Source organism: Podarcis liolepis (assembly GCF_965112155.1).
Source record: "Podarcis liolepis genome assembly, chromosome: 5".
NCBI lineage: Eukaryota > Metazoa > Chordata > Lepidosauria > Squamata > Lacertidae > Podarcis > Podarcis liolepis.
Window position 1 is genome coordinate 73,770,917 of NC_139556.1, and position 17,459 is coordinate 73,788,375.

A 17,459-nucleotide genomic window follows, 5' to 3' on the forward strand; every position below is an offset into this window, starting at 1 on the left:
GATTCCCTCCGGAGCTCGGAGGGAATCCGCCATTTCCAGATCGCGTCAACCCGGAAGTCCTGCATATACTGTTTCTCACCATGTGTACAATCTAATCTGAGGCATGGGAATGACACACATAGAATTAGGATAACAAGAATCTGGCCTACAGGTAAATATGCATGCATTTACCATTTTAGTCATTAAATATCTTGTATGCACATATTCCCAGCATTTCTTTCTAAGGCTCTTCACATCTCCTCCTTGATTAGACCTTCTGTTAAATGCCCCCTTATTTGCATTCTATTATTTCCCTTCCTAAGTTGGCTGCTGAGCACATCATCACCATCTGAATACATATCTGCCATTCAAATATTGCAGTCTAATTATACAAAGAGCAACCCAGGTAGCAAACATATTGACTGCACCCTTACCTTGGGTTGTGTAGCAGTGCCCACAAAGTGACACAGAGCTCTTGCAAGATCTCACGGAAGCCACCGCCGCTTCTCTGCCCCCAGTGGAGGCAGCAGGGTGGGCTGCCCAAGGTGGCTGCCTCAGTCTGCCTCACAGGTGGGCCAACCCTGACTATTTCAGACTCCAGTTGGGGATTTGCATGATTCAATAAATCAAATGTTTATTATGGTACATCAACCATCAAACAAAGTTCAAAATACAAGAAATACAAAACCATACCCTCAGAAGAACTAATTAGGAATTACTGACAAGTCTGAGAGATATTACAATGTTCAGATATATTGCCACCTGTAGCAAATTTAATAGTCCTCCTTTTGTAAGACTGACTCAGCTCAATTGATCTTTCATGATAATCAGTCCATTTCCTCCCCTGCAACTGCAAGCTATTTGCCAATTGCTTATTTCAGCTCTTCCACTTCAAACTTGCTACTTTGCCACAGCAGGACAACAAATTTTGAAAAGCTAAAGCTAATTTGCTGTTTGTTTTTTTTGAAGTTTGCAAACCTTTTGAAATGCTTGCTATTCAACATGATTCATAGAGCAAATGATTTCTCCCCCCCTTTTTTGTTACTTTAAAACTTTGTCCCTTCTTTAAAAATTACAACAGCTTATAGTAGCACACCTAAATTAAGGGGTGTGTGTGTTAACTTGGAATCTGCAAGAATTCAAGGGTCAGTTTATTAGTCATCTACCCACCTGTCCAAGCTTGGATGCAGTTTTCTTTGATTCTTTCCTCCTTTTCCATTTCATTTTGGTTCTCTCTTTTTCTGCTACTTCTTTTCTCCTTTCTCCCATCTCCGTTATGCTTTATTCCTTTGGCTGGACTTTCTTGCTCTTTTTCTACCTCCTCCTCTTTCGAGGAACAAATTCATCTCTGGTGTCAAGCTAGTTGGACAGAGCTGCAGGAATAAACTGCCCCTTTGTCTTGGTCTCTCCTAGAGGGCGAGTCCAGCAGCCAGGGAATTTGCAAGCAACACATTCTTGCCTCTGCCCTTTTCTGGTTGCCTCCTAATCCACCGTACCAGTAGCTATGAGATATATCTATATGTTGGTGGCTGAGCCTATTGAATGATAACACAAATCTTAAGAAGTGAGCCTCTTCACAACATTTCTCCAGGGAGAGAAATTATCTTACAGTAAGATAGATCAGTTTAACAAGATGAGATTTACCGAAGATTGAATATTCAGCAGAATTTTTGGAAGTTTTTGTTCAGATTACCCTGTAGAGTATTACCAGTTTCTTTTCTCTCTAAAACCCATCTGCATTATTTAAAGTGACGGCTAACAGATGGCACCTCTATTGCTTCATGGGGTTACCTTTTCAAAACCCGCTTCTTCCATGAAGCCTTTGGCACAGCGCACTAGTTCCCATGCCCAGTAGAACACAGCCTGAAACTTAGGCTAAGGATGTGTGACTGAAACTAATGTATATTGCTTCCCTGTTTAGCCCTGCCTCTACTTCCCTTCCCTTTCTCTATTTCCCCCATGTTGAATTTTATATTGAAAAGCCATTGGCCAGTAGCCTGTTCTCTTGTATTCTGTAAAGTGCCATGTACAGTGATGGAACTATGTAGGTAACAACAGCAAGAACAAACAACAACAACAACAACAACAACACTTGTAGGAACCTGATATAGCCAGATCCTACTTAACATACATGTACCATAACTGGCTGGATCCACAGACCTCCTGTGGACAGATCAGGAGGAGAAAGTAGAGGAGAGAAAGTCACTAAAGTTGGCTGAGTAGCTCTTGCAAATCTGCTATCTGTTCACGTTTTAATCCTGGCTCTTCAGGGGACACAACGTATATTCCAATTCCACTAGAGAAGAGTGCTTCTTGGATTTTCTGCCAATTCCCTACCACTTAACCTAGCGGTTATAATATCCTGGGTCTAGTCAAATCCAAAGCTCTGACTCTAAAGTGGGGTGTACCATTCCGTACAAATAAAATAATAATTGCTCCCATTAAACAGCACAGAATGTAGGTTGCACACCATTTACTCAAGGGAATCTCACTAGAGATAACAGGACAACTACAGTGAAAGTGGACTGCAACCATAAGCTTCAGACCATTTGGTCTTTCTCTGTCTCTCCCCCCCCCCACAAAATTTGTGTTAGAATAATGCTGAACCATTGCTTCTCCTAACCACATCCTGTGGCAATGCCGCAGTGTCTAATTACTCACAGAGTGAAATTAAACATGGGTTTCAACTTTCTTTGTCCATTTTGAAATTTCCTAGCAGATAACTCTACATCAGCAGCTGTATTCATTAGGAAGAGAATGCAGAGGCTTACTGAAACAAATGCAGGGAGCAATCTACCAAGCACTGCTGCAGCACAATCTTCACTTCAGTGGGGCTTCTGTACCAAAATGAATGATGAGTGAAGGCTACACAGAAATGGTGCTGGGTGAAATGAACTAAGCACAAATGACTGCTTTGTTTCCTGCTATGAAGAGAACAAATGGAAAGCACTGTGGCACCTTGGGAGTCTGACAGTGGCATCCTATGCTTTACACAGTAGCAAGTTCCACTGTGTTCAATGCAGCTTGCTCCTTAGTAAGTGCATTCAGGATTGCAAGCTAAGGCTTCAGTCCTGTGCACACGTGTATGGGAATATGACCCTGCGAATACAAGAGGACTTATTTCTGAGTAAATACACATGGATCACGCTTCACTTCGTACATTGATCAGGTGTACACGAGGCAGGTACTACATATGGCAAGCTATCTTCCGCTGCTGTTCCGCACAATCAACTGCTGCAGGCAGATAGCGCAAATCTGCAGAGCACCAGCTACATAAATTCAGCTTCTAGCAGCCTCCATGACTATTCATTTTGTTTCTAGAAATGACCCTCCATAGTTTACCGTGGCTTTAATAGGCCACAGTATTCGACATGCTTAGAATACATTCACTGATTGCAATGCAGTCTGTGGTCTGCTTTTAGCATTAACTTAAATGGTCTGGACAGAGGTGTAGCAAGGTCAGGTGATACCGGGTGCGAAAATATTTTTGTCAAACCCCCATTGCAATTTTTGGGAAGTTCTTGAGCTTTTGGGGGGGGGAGGATACCCCAAAGTTGTTGAGCTTTTTAAGGGAGGGTTGGCTGCAGATAGCGCAAATCAGACCTTGTCAGTGCCGCCCAAGTGCTGTCAATCAATCTAAGTCTCAACATTAACAAATACAGTCATACCTCAGGTTACAGACGCTTCAGGTTGTGGTTTTGGGGGGCTACGGACATGCCAAAACCTGGAAGTACTGGAACGTGTTACTTCTGGGTTTCGGCAGTCACGCATGCACAGAAGCGCTAAATCGCACTTTGCGCATGCACAGAAGCACTGAATCACAACCCTCACATGCGCAGAAGCGCCACTGCAGGTTGTGAATGCTGCTGGTTGTGAACTTGCATCCTGCATGGATCACGTTCACAACCCGAGTGTCCACTGTATGTAGCATTTGCAAGAAAGGCCACACAAACTTTTTTTTAAAAAAAGCTACTGTTGCCCCGTGATCCAGTCACAATTAACAACGAGGTTGGGTGAAAAGAAAAAGTTACATTGCATCCACTGAAAACTGCAGATCAGAATAATGAACACAGAACAATCTTTAAACATTATGGTATATTCTGGAGACTTAAATATTCCCACTAATGAATTATTACATATAAACTAATAATTTATTAAGGGATTGTTAGTGTGTTGGCTATGATACTGATGGCCAGATGCAAAATACAATTGGGATCCTACAGCTTTAAAAGTTGTTTGGAAGAAGAAGAAATCAGTAGGCACACCTACTTGGCATCTAAGTGGATAGGCTTTTGGTTTAATGCATCATCAAGATACACTTGTTGAAAAAGCTGAGAATAGAGATAAAGAAAATATAATGCATTGGGACTCTACAATAAACATATACTGAATTCAATTTAAAATAATAAAACTCCTGCCTTGAAAGGGTTAATAGTCATGAGTGGGTCACCCTCTCTCCTCACATCTAATATGAAATAGGTTTATTTGAATAAGATCAATTCAGGCATAAAATTAATCCAAAATGTGATGCTTTCCAAACTAGTAAAACCTCTGTATTCTATTTGCATTTTTGGTTATGTCACTGGGCATATGATGGATCGAACCACAAAATTTCAAAACAGGAAAGTAGATTAATATATTCAACGGATGTTTCCTTGGCCTGGCCCACACATTTTTCAGAAGGGACATTCAAAAATATAATTATTGTCCTGCAAGCTTAAATCATGCAGTTCATTAATTCCTGTTTCATTCCACTGCATGTGTAGACCCAGCCTATTTATATGCCAGAAATGTCTTAAAGCTTCAGAATTAATAGGCATGTAATGCTAAATAGCTTCAGTGAGACTTGCAAGACTTGTAAATTTGTGTGGTGCAACCTTCAGATTATGTTTTAAAATACTGTACAATAGAGGTTTTCCCTTGGGTGTTTTTTTGTTTTGCTTTGTTAAATAACCATATATATTTTCGGTTTCTGGAAATAACAAAGGTAAATATTTTTAGGAACTTACCTGGTTTGCATGTAACACTAAGCCAAACCATGGTTTAGCATGAGCATGAACAAACAAACATTAAGGTTCTCAGAGTGAAGATTATGACTGCTGCTCCTCAAGTCCTGCTGCTACAGGCTGAAACCATGGCTTTGCTTTGCACTGCATCCAAGTGGGTGTTTATTGTTTATCTCACGCCAGACAAACCATGAGCAGTAACTAAGGCTTGCTCTTGATAATGATTGTGGCTTGCTTGGGGGAGACAAACCACAAGCCCAGATTCAGACATGATGCTAAACCACGTTATGGCTTAGTTCATGAGTAGGCAAACTAAGGCCCGGGTGCCGGATCCAGCCCAATCGCCTTCTAAATCCAGCCCGTGGACGTTCCGGGAATCAGTGTGTTTTTACATGAGTAGAATGTGTCTTTTTATTTAAAATGCATCTCTGGGTTATGTGTGGGGCATAGGAATTCGTTCATAATTTTTTTTTCAAAATATAGTCTGGCCCCCCCACAAGGTCTGATGGATAGTGGACCCCCCCCCCCGCTGAAAAAAGTTTGCTGACCCCTGACTTAGCCCTTCACTCCAGCAACCTGCATGTTTACTCATTTACACTAAGTCATGGTTTAGCTTAATGTTACATACAAATACATACATTGTATAACTCTGATGTATCAAACCTAAGTAATTTATGTTACTTACTCAAGAAGGTGTATTTATCACTGCCAAATGACTGCTGCTGGAAACTCTTTTGCCAGAAATCTGTTGCTGTGCAACATAAAATAAACTTGGTGATGGAATTCCTTCTGTAAATTCACACATGGCTACAATCCTTGGCTGAGTGAATAGCCAAGAAATATATAGCATTTTCCAGATCTGTAGTACTCTAGCCAACAGTAACTTAAGATTCTTAACAATAAAAATTATGCAGTTTCGAGCCCACACTGACAGTGTCTTTGGATGTCACAATCAACCATGGTTTATCATGACAAGAATTAGCTTAGTGAAGCCTCAGGCTCATATATTTCCCACTTTTTTTTCTCCCTTGGCACAGCTGCAGAATGGAATTTGGAAGCTTTCACTTGTGATTAAGCATAGCTGCTTGTGAACTGAATGCAAAAAAAGGGGGGAAGGGGGGAGAGGTTAATCTGAACTACAGTTTGCTTGCAACAAGCCAACTTCAAATTATGGATTATGAAGCTGTCTTGTTTCCACACCCCATCATTATGATTTACCGCTGTTTAGATCTGAATGCAATACTGAATTGCATTTAATCAAAAGCAGAAGCAAAAGCTTCCAAATGCCTTCTCATGTCTGGAGTAGAGGAGAGGAGCGATGTTGATTCTAAAGGTTCGACTTTGTTCCTGTCACAATAAATGAATGAGTTGTGGCAGTAGAAGGCAATATAAGGTCTTCTACTTTTCACCCCTCTATTCTCCTGATTTGCCCCTCACATCAGCTGGGGGGGGAGGTGGCTTTCAAAGGAACTCCTAGAATAGTGCATGGGGAAGAAGGAGAGGGGAGATTGTTCCATCTGGTATGCTGAAATGCTGGAACTGATGAAACTATCTTCTTAAAACTACACTGAATTCCTCCCAATGGTTCTAACAGCCAGTATCAGAAAAACCAGTTATGCTTTTTGCACACATGTAAAGCAAAAACTGTTGTTAAGGGCAGGGTATTCTTACACTGAATAATAATGCATACATACTTGCCATAGATGGCAATAAACAGGTAGGTTTTTGCCATAGTCGCATGGCAGCTTGGTCATTCAAAATTGTCCCTGGTTAAGGCATCATTTTTTCATGGGGAAACATTGCCAATTGATGATGAACTCATAATGAAGGCAGTTTATGAATGGAACATCTTCATCCACCCACTTCTTATGCAAGAGACACAGAGTTTGCACCAATGTTCCTGTACTGCCGCATGTCCATAAAAATTACAGGAAATAATTTGGCAATGTTTGCTTACTGCAGACCAAGGACACATCAGATCTTTCCCCCAAGTGTTACAGTCAGAATCGATAGCTCAGTGGTCTATATTAAACTGTGTGATTTTTCAGGTGGGTAACTAACCCTGTAAAAACAATGGGACCCTCCTTACAATGGAGGTCATGACACTTTCTGTGCAACAGGGGTAGCTGGATGGGATCTCTGTTAGAAAGTAAGAACTATAAAGAAACCTGCAAACATAACAAATTCATAATGGAATACAGTTTCATGGACTAGTCCACTTCATGATAAATTGGACTCTGGTATAGGAAAGCTAATGGCATAAATTTATTATGTATCACAATATATTTTGTTATGCTTTAAGCAGCCACAGGCCTCTTTGGCTGTTTTAGCTGCAACAAACTAACCCAGCAGGAAGTTGTTACTATTTGAAAGCACCAATGCCCGGCAGGAGCAACATAGGCATAGATGGCCACAAAGAAACAGATGTCATATCTTCTTATTCCTCTTCTTTGGCGATCACTCATAGCCGAGTAAGATTGTTAAAACTGTGTTTATGGAAGACAATGAGTCTGTAAGTGACTGTGGAGGCCAATTCTGGTTCCACGTGTCCTTCCACAGTGGAGACATTGGTTTCCGAGCGGGAGTTGATCATGGTGTGGATTTGCCAAGTGTGCCTTATGCAGTGTTTCTGAGATGTGAAAGCTAGGAGCTAAATGGCACCTTAAACCTAGGTTATGGGCACCGCAATGGAGTGTCTAGGCTTGCTTTTTTTTAATAACAAGAATACAAAGCTGAAAATGAATGAATCTTACGTTCATTTCTCACATGGCCTAGTCCTCATCTTAAGACTGCAAAAAACAAAGCCATACTTACCCCACCCAGCCCACTAATACTGTATTCTTATGCGGATCCCTTTTCCAGTCTCAACAAGTGGCTGGAAGTGGGGAGGCAGAAAAAGGTTCTCCTTTCCTTCCAGCAGTGGCAGTTTCAGTCTGAAATCTTATGGGCAGTACTGCGCCCAGAGCTCAGAAACTGTTTGCATTAGTGAAATCCCCAAACACTGGGAGTTTCGAATGCTAGTCCTATGCAACACACCAGAACATGCCGTATGAAAGACCTTTGCCACAATCTTACTAATTAAAGAGCTGCTGTAACACCATACCTAAGGGCACAATCCTATGCACACTTACCCTCCTGAGTAAAACTTACTGAGCACAGTGGGATTTGCTTCTGATCACACATGCACAGTATTACTCAGCAAGAGAGCTGTTTGAGCAGGAAGCCCTTGCTTTGAATCTTGCTTCTGTGGGGAATTTAAGAAGGAAGGCTGCAATCCCAGCCGCATCTCCCTGAGAGTAAGATCCCAGCATCAAACCCCAATAGACATGCATCAGACGCTGTTGCGTGCCACTTTTTCGGCTAACCTCAAGTCTGGAAGCTTCAGCCCTGCTTCTCTCCCCAGTTCCCATCTCCAATATGAAAGCGGTGGGTGGGAAAATACTGATTTCCCTTATAGAATCTTAGAATTGTAAAGTTGGGAGGGGTCTAAAAGGACATCTAGTCCAACCCCTGCAATGCAGGAATCTTTTGCCCCCCCCCCAACCACCCATGGGACTCGAGATTAAGAGTATCATGCTCTACGGCTGAGCTATCCCAGATTAAAGTTTGCTTAGAAGTTTGAAAGAACGAACGGGAGGCGCTCTGAACGCTCGACAGCGCTATATACATGGCCAGGTCTCAATACTATTGAAGGGGACACAAGGAAACAACGGCCTTCCGATCCAAGACAGACGCGGCTCGTCGCGACAGAAAACGCCGGGACTCCCCGCGAGCCACAGGAGGCGCTAGGGCTCCCTCCGTCTCCCCCACTTTGCGCCGCTGCATCCACGTCTCCCCCTTCCAAGCCACATGGTACGCGCGCCCTGCCAAGGGATGCCAGCGCGCGAGATGGGACAGCGCGAGTTCATTGGCGGCGCCCGGGGGGGAGACGGGACGACGCTTCTTCGCGCCTTTCCCGCGCTCTCCAGAAGAGGCGAACTGAACTCACCCTCAGCCGGAGCCGGCAGCGGCTGGCGACGGCGGCGGCTGCGCTCTGGCGGTGCTCGGACGCCAAGCTGGGTCGTAGCAGGCTCCGGGTGAATCTCCGCGTTTTCTCCACAGCCATGAGAGGGTCAGAGCGGCTGGCAGGAAAAGTCCGGCGGCGCAGACTGGCAGCGCTCCCGCCTCTCAGCCGCGTTCAGGAAGCGGAACTCAGGGCTTGCTTGCTTCTTCTCGCTTTCCCCCCTCCGCAGCTCGAAGGCGTGACACGCGCGCTCCCCCCCCCCCCATTCACCTCCGCGGCGCTTTTCTCCTTTTTTTGGGGGGGGGGGTGCGTCGCAAGGCGAGGCGCCCAAGTTGGCAACTTCAGAACGACCGGCGGGAAAGCTTCCCCGCCAGCAGCCCAGCCGCCTCTTTCTCTCTCTCTCGCACACGGCTGCCTTGGCCGAGCGGCGTCTAGTCAGCGCCTCATCGTTGCTCCCCGCAACAGGCCGAGGCTGTCAGGGTTCCTAGTTCGCTACTGGAAACATCGGGGGCCTCGGGGCAAATGCCCCCTAGAATAAGCAGGAGGGAGCCCCCACACTCCGCAGGGCTGCCTTGCTACCTGTGAAATAACCCACATGCTGGCGTGGGAGCCAACTCCTAGGGGGCCGAGATCCCTTCGTAGCCCCCCCCCCCATAGCTGTCAACGTTTCCTTTTTTAAAGGGAAATTCCCTTATTCTGAATAGGATTCCTCGCAAGAAAAGGGAAAAGTTTACAGCTATGCCCCCCTCAAAATATTTAAGGGGGCCGCCCCCCCAAGTTGATGGGCACTGCCGTTCAGATGCTGTGTGCACGTGCTGCATCTTGTGTTCAGTTATGAGGGGCGGAGCTCCCCCCCCAAAAAATATCTAATTCAAGTTGGCACCCCTGCGTGCCAGAACTGTACCGTTGGTAAAGACCCTGAGGATCAGTGTCGGATTTACGTATAAGCTAAACAAGCTATAGCTTAAGGCCCCACTGTTGCCCCCCCAAAAAAAAATTAAGGAAAAAAAACCCCTGGATGTACATTTCCAAAATATAAGATAAAAAACAAATAAAACCTACATACAGCAACATTGTTTTGTGTCGTGTAGGCTCCTATGATGTAAGTAATGGGCCCCGCCTGCTAGCCTTCTCCCTAAAATATCACTGCTTTGCTCATTTCTGTGTATAGGGTGACTACATTCTGCATGGGCTTTGCATTCTGCATGAACTTTTCAACAATTACTTAGATAAAATACATATTTTGTTATGTGCAAATGGCTTTAGTTACATATTAAGTCCACAAATTACCATATAGCATATATTCAACACAAAAACCAGTGACAATTTGTTGTTGACAAAGGACAACTGGACATATAAAGGGCCCCATTACCTTCCGTAGCTTAGGGCCTCATCAGACCTAAATCCAGTCCTGCTAAGGATCATCATCATTTTATTATTTATACCCTGCCCATCTGGCCAGGTTTCCCCAGCCGCTCTGGGCAGGTTCCAACAGAACATGAAAACACAATAAAATGTCAAACTTTAAAAACTTCTGGATACAGGGCTGCCTTCAGATGTCTTCTAAAAGTAGTCATCTAGTCCAAACCCCTGCAATGTAGGAATATGCAGCTGTCCCATACGGGGACAGAAGGCATTAATCAAGCCACAGGCCCTCATAGGATGGACTAGGTATAAATAATAAACTATTATTATTATATTATTATTACTCCTAGGTCAGCATCATCAGATACAGTGATGCAATGATCCTCACACACTGAATGCAGATAAGTGATTCTGCCAGACATCCGGTTCTACAAACAATGGCTGCAAAACAGGCTCAGATCCTGTGTTACCCACACTGCAGTGTGGCTGCTTTTACACAGTTCAAAAAACATTTCAGGAAGTGGGCATCATGGGCAGGGTTGACAGCATGGTTACTTCCCACTCTGGAAGCTGGTAATCTTGTCTTGAGACTCAACAGCAACACCACCCCATGACCACTTCCTTCAATCATGAGTGGAGCAGAATGAGTGTTACCACACCACAACTGGTAACATATGAACTTAAATATTTTCTTCCACCCCCCTCCAAATGAATTTCTGTCCAGGGTATTTGGTAAAGCGGTATAATTTTTAATAAATATATAAATAGCACGTCCAGGAAGGCATGTCACATCGTTTTAGTTAAATTTCTGTGGTTTTCTGGTCATTTTTACAACCATGTTGAGCGAACCCTCTTCATATATCTCATATTTATGAAAAGGTAATCCAAACCTGAAATCTGGTGGCAGCATGGAACAAATTCTGCAGCAGCAGCAGCAAACATCTGTCCTTTTCTTCCATTTCATCAATGGCATGCATCCATCTAGAAGAGAGGAAACAGCAACTTATTCCACTAGTGCTTGTGCACTCAATTCATAACCAAGGAAACTAAAGGCAGAAATGAGATTTTTGGGTGGCATTCTCTTCTCTCACTTAACTGGAATTTTTATATAGGCTTGAGGAATATATATATATATATATATATATATATATTCAGGAAAGAAAGGAATGCGTGCCATTGTGGCTGCCTTGTTTGTCATACCCACCTCTGCTTGAATGACAGCAAGGTGCCTGTCTGAAGCTAGAACACAAATGCATAATCTCTTCTGCTTTGGGCACTTAGGAAAGTCAAGAGATGGAAAACACAGGTTTAGTTGCCCAAGGGCTATGTTATTGAATGCCAAGGCTTTGAAATTTAAAATCAGCGTCAGCTTATTGCAGGACTCTCTCCAGCTATTCTAGCTTAGTTTGCATTAATTTTAAAAGGCAGTGTCTGGGCACAGAGCAGTGAGCCTCAGGGCTCTCTGAGGCTGCACCCTATGTTGCTTGGATTATCTAGTGAATGTGGTGGAATCAGGGTAGTATGTACATGTGAAGGAAAAGCCATTGCCATTGAGATGTTAATATGTGTTCCTTGACATTTCTCCCAGATACAAGGACCAGAACTTTAGGAGTATATTTCTTACATGCAGACTGAAAATGTGATAGCTGACCAGTATTTACAGGCATTGATACTATCAAGTGACTCCGACACGCGGCAAAGTAATAATAATTGTCGGAATCCACGCACCAAATGGGATAGTAACAATGTTAGAACAGGTAACCCCTGTATTGTGCAGGGGTTATGTTCTGGGTTGCTGTGTGTGCTGGCAGAGCATGAATAAGCTAGCCCCATTCCACCCCTTTCACACCCTCTTCTGGGTCCAAAACCATCCTGTGCATGCACAGCCATACATTCTTTGAACTCATGCAAAACGGGAGTTGCCTGTATACCTATGCCCATACAGTGGTACCTCGGGTTAAGTACTTAATTCGTTCCAGAGGTCCATTCTCAACCTGAAACTGTTCTTAACCTGAAGCACCACTTTAGCTAATGGGGCCTCCTGCTGCCGTTGCGCCACTGGAGCACGATTTCTGTTCTCATCCTGATGTGAAGTTCTTAACCTGAGGTACTATTTCTGAGTTAGCTGAGTCTGTAACATGAAGCGTATGTAACCCAAGGTACCACTGTATTAGTCTATCCCACTAGTGTGTGAGGTCACGAAGAGTCGGACACGACTAAACGACTAAACAACAACAACAACAACTAGTGTGTGGTGTACCAATAAGATAATTTGAATCAAATCGTGTTGGATTTAAAATGGGTATTGACAAATTCCTGTCTGTCAAATGGTTACAAATTGTGATGACTACATGCTGGTAGGAAAAACAAGAGGCGGGTATTCCCTTCTTGCCCTGTCTGTGGGTGTCACAAAAGTGTTGGGTTGGCAGCTGGAGGAGTTCATCCAAATGAATGATTTTACCATTTTGGGAATGAAGTTGACAGTTTTCCAGTAAGTCACAAAGTCGGAAACAGTTTGATTTCATTACAAAAGTACATGAGGGAAGTTCAGTTGCTCTACATTCCCATCTTGTTTTGTTAGTCAAAAACAGATCATTCAAGATGGGAATGTAAAGAAACTGAAGTTTGCCCTCCTTACCACACATCTTTAACTTATTTTTGTTGTCATCATTTGTTTTGTTATGAAACAGGGGTTGCTTGTCCGGTATTGCTCTTAGTTCTTGTTTTGTCATCAACTAGAGCAGGCTGTGACTGGACTTAACTGCCAGAGGTCCTTTACCTTTACCTTTTTAGAGCAGTCATAGGCCAACTCTGGCCCTCCAGATGTTTGGGACTACAATTCCCATCATCCCTAGCTAACAGGACCAGTGGTCAGGGGTGATGGGAATTGTAGTCCCAAACATCTGGAGGGCCAGAGTTGGCTTATGCCTGAACCAGAGCCTATTCCTATGCTGCTTTTTCCTTTATGGGATGCACAGCATATACAGACTTCAGTATACATCTCTTCCTAGATAAGTTTAGTTATCTTTAAGGCGATGATGACCCATGTTTAGACTTGCTTTGAACACTAGAAAAATCACCATTTCTAGCTCAAAGTAACGGCAAACATTGATAGAAAACATATCACCCTTTTTCTTTTTGGAAATACTTTCCTCCTCCTTTCCATGACACATATTTTTTGTAGGAGTTGATGGGATCATTTTCATGAAAAGCTGAACTGCAAAATACTCCTCCTAAATAATGATGATGAAAAAATAAAATTCTGCTTCTTTTCCTAGGAGCAATTCAAATAACTGTTCCTTCTAGAACCACCAATGGGTTTTTTCCTCTCTTTTCTTTCTTTCTCTTGAAAGATTGTTCTGGATGGTTTTAATATTAGAATTATCACTCTAAGGTTATGCATCACTGTGTGGTATAGACAGAACACAAACAACATGTTGGTTTGTGATGTTCCAGATTATACCATCTGCGATCTGCCTTTTCAATATGTTTCTTGCTGGGTAATGCTGTTTTCACTTCTTTCAGATTGAAGCAATTGAACAATATGTTCCTGCTCTCCTGGAGCAGGCCACCATCAGCTTCCACTGTCTATAGCTCATGTTGAGAAGCTAGCATAGAATTGTTATTCTTTCACAGACCAGCCACCTCAGAGATAGTTTCTGGCTTTATCTCGTATTGAGTACAACATAATTGCATTTTGGGACTTAAAAATCTATGCAAAAGGGACATTTGAAAGGTGTGTTCAGGACTTCATAGCTGCTAGGACAACCATATTGCTTTCCCAGATCCAACAGATGAGACAGATCATATACTGGATTTGTTGTTCTGCCCTGGCCTGGGAAAAGGCTGTTTCAAATTTAGGCAAGGGAGGAGGAGATTGATGTTTTATACATGGTCAGATGATTTTTGTTGTATTGTGTGTGCAATGCCTCTGACACGGATTGGCTGAGATGATGCAATTGCATGGAATGTTCACAAATACTCCAACTGTTCAGGGAATATAGATGTTTCAGAATGTTTGCAGTTCAGCTTGTGTGTGGGAGATGTGAAACTTGTCAGTTTGACCGAGACTGAAACTTCACACAGCATTAGAATGAAATGTTTTATGGATGAAAAGATTTATGGAGTATGGTGAGTACTGAGAAGTTTAACAAACAAACAAACAAACAAACAAACAAACAAACAAACAAAAATAGCCTTAAGTGTATGAGTTTCTTCCTTTCAGTCATTATTATCCTGATTTTTTCCTCTGACCCACTATGCTGCTCACAGTGGATATGGGGAAGGTAATATGGGGAAAGGGTGAAGTAGTGTCCTCCTTATTCTTCCTGTCATTCTTCTCAGATTGACAGCATTTTGAACCTGCTTTTTAATGCAGGGGAAAGATGCATGCAAGTGCATGCCACATATATTTGGGGCCTGAGCTACATGTTAAGAATGTATGCATAAAATGTCTGTAAGATATATATTTTTGCCAAAGTCACCTTCCTATACCATATACCATATATTTCCATGTATAAGACTAGGTTTTTTCCCTAAAAAATAATGTCCAAAATTTGTGTGTGGCCTATACGCGGATAGATCTCCCCTCTTTTCTTAAATTGGAATCCCCCAAAATAGGGGGTGTCTTATATATGGGGACATCTTATAGATGGAAAAATACGGTAATTCTCTCCAGAACTCTGTTGTGCTTGCCACAGCTAATAGTAAAGGTTCGATAAGTAAACTGTGTGCTATTTCCTGACTAAAAATCTGTTTCAAACATATGTATAAAAGAAAAGGGGAGAAAGCCCTTAATAGCAACTATATGAAAAAAGAATAGTCTTAGGTTTTTCAAAAAAATAGTCTTGGATTCTTCAAAATCCTTTATTTCATCAGATCTAAGGAAGAGCTCCTTTAAAGTAATATTCATTGGTATTTAAGACCACATGTAATTACAGACATTCTCCTTATGCATATATTAACTTAAATTCAGCATTCTTTTCACAAACAAAAACATGCTTGCTTCCATGGGAAGAATTTAAGTACTGCACATTATTCAAAGAGGACACAAGCTTTTGTAACACATGTGAGGTTTAAAAATCTGATGACAGACAGGCAGGCAGAAAGTAAATTGATTCATTCATCTTGGGTCTATTATGTCCCTGGACCAATATAAATTATCAGAGCTAATATCTGTATTGCTTTGGCAAAACCAGTTGTGGTTTGCATACAGCAATCTGTGGCTTGGGGTTATTCAAAAAATGTAACGATATTGATTTCTCTTGAAACAGGAAAATACGTGCAAACATTAAGGAGCCACTTTCCCCTCTTTATTCTTTACCACGAACATTTATGCTTTATAACCAACCTTTTAACCACTTTGCACTGAGAGTCAGCTTGAGGTCAAACTCTGCTTGCTGGCTCTCATGAAGCAAATTAATGAGGCAGACAGAGCAAGTGGATTACACAGGGTAGCAAAATCAGAAACTGCTCCTTTGCATCACACACGAGATCCTTAAGCCTTTGGTAGATGTGATATGATCCAGAATAAAGATGCGGGGCACCTACAGATATTTTAATAATGCCAGCAAATGAGTTGTTTTCAGATGAATAGACTTATCCATTGGAGGGTTGCCCTTCTCCCCACTCCCCAGTTATTTTATATTATTTTGACAGGCAGGAGAGAATTATGAGATGGAAATCTAAAAACACAAGAAGGTGGCATAGTATTGCCTGCAGGAGCAAACAGTTCTACACTTAACAAACACAGCATGTAGTAGAGCTCCTTGATGCATTAATAAGAAATTATAAATACGGCCATTCAAAATGCAGTACACCAAGTCAGACCATTAGTCCATCTACATTGACTGACAGTAGATCTCCAGGGTTTCAGGCAGGCAATATTCTCAGCCCTACCAGGAGATACCTGGGACTTTCAGCAGTTGCTCTCTTTCTGAGAAACGTGGATGTAGCTATAAAAAATACAGCTACAGAAAAAATGGTCTATTGGGATTAATTAAACTTTGATTGTTTTGCATCCAAGTGGTTTCCCTGATGTTTGTGCTGCAACAACTAAATCAGGATCATGCGCTTCAAAAGATAGCAGGCATTCCTTCAAGAAGAAACCTTCCCCTTCTCACATGACAATCATGTGAAGAGACAGGGCTGTATCTAACAAAATCACTCTGGAAGCAGAACAAGCTCCATAAGCACCGACATTCCCCTCCGCTATTTAACCCCCTCCCATTGACCCCACATCTTTTCTAGAGGATTTGGGGAACCTCAAGAGCAGATCTGGGGAGTATATGGAGGAAGGGAGGAGAGGGAGGGGAAATTCCCTTAAACTCACAGAAGTTGGCACACACATGCAATGACTTAGTTGGACTCATTCTAAAGCCTTTGCCAGGTGTTACAGTCATGTATAAAACTAACTCATGAACAGGGACAAGTACATAGAACTTCTCCGCCAACCCCAACACTTTCCCCAACATATTCAAAAAGTGGAGAGCAAACTTCTGAATCAGGGGACCTCCTGTACTCATGGAGGCACCCTGCACAATTTCTGATCTTCCAAGGCTATCAATTGCATGGGAAACCTCCATGAGTCCTGGATGAGCAGCTAAAAGAAAAATGAATTCTCCAGTGCCTCCACCACCACCTCTCCAGTACAGGCAAAACAATTCTCCTTCCCTGATCCGTTGTCATTCTGTGGCTGCTGTTGGGTTTGCTTAGTAAACCACCTCAGTGGCCACAGATAGATTTTATCACAGCCCTGTCTAATAATTCCATAAAATTTTCTTTTTCTGCCACATTTTCATAGCACTGGGGATTTTGTGGGTGTAGATTTGTGAGCTTACCTTACTGCTGCAAGGTGGCCAAAGGTGGTATGCTTTTCTTTCCATCAAGCATTTCTCCAGTGTTCTGCAGCCTCCCCAGTTGCCTGTTTGGAAAGGTTTGAAAGAGCTGCATGGGAGGAGTTGCCTTATGTTGTCCTCCCCTGGGCTTTAATTGAGGAGCAGGCACCCGGGGAGGCTGCAAAGTGCTGACCACTGGTGACATGATTTGCAGAATGAAAGAAAATACACTCAGAAACACCCCTGGGCTTTAACTGGATAGCTGGCACC

General features: G+C 42.7%; 1 protein-coding gene across 9 annotated transcripts in view; it reads right to left on the reverse strand.

Moving 5' to 3' along the window:
• The window catches only part of DOCK10 (dedicator of cytokinesis 10), a 202,484-nt gene that overhangs the window by 165,353 nt on the left and 19,672 nt on the right, over positions 1 to 17,459 (reverse strand). For 5 of the 9 annotated variants that reach the window (XM_083506264.1, XM_083506254.1, XM_083506265.1 and 2 more), the window contains exon 1: positions 1,150 to 1,349. In XM_083506264.1, the coding sequence (XP_083362390.1) occupies positions 1,150 to 1,248 (99 nt within the window). In that variant the 5' untranslated portion in view covers positions 1,249 to 1,349. Of the gene's footprint in view, positions 1 to 1,149; positions 1,350 to 8,973; positions 9,222 to 11,243; positions 11,335 to 17,459 lie in introns of those variants that run through there. The other 4 variants (XM_083506255.1, XM_083506269.1, XM_083506256.1 and 1 more) reach the window with 3 other exon arrangements.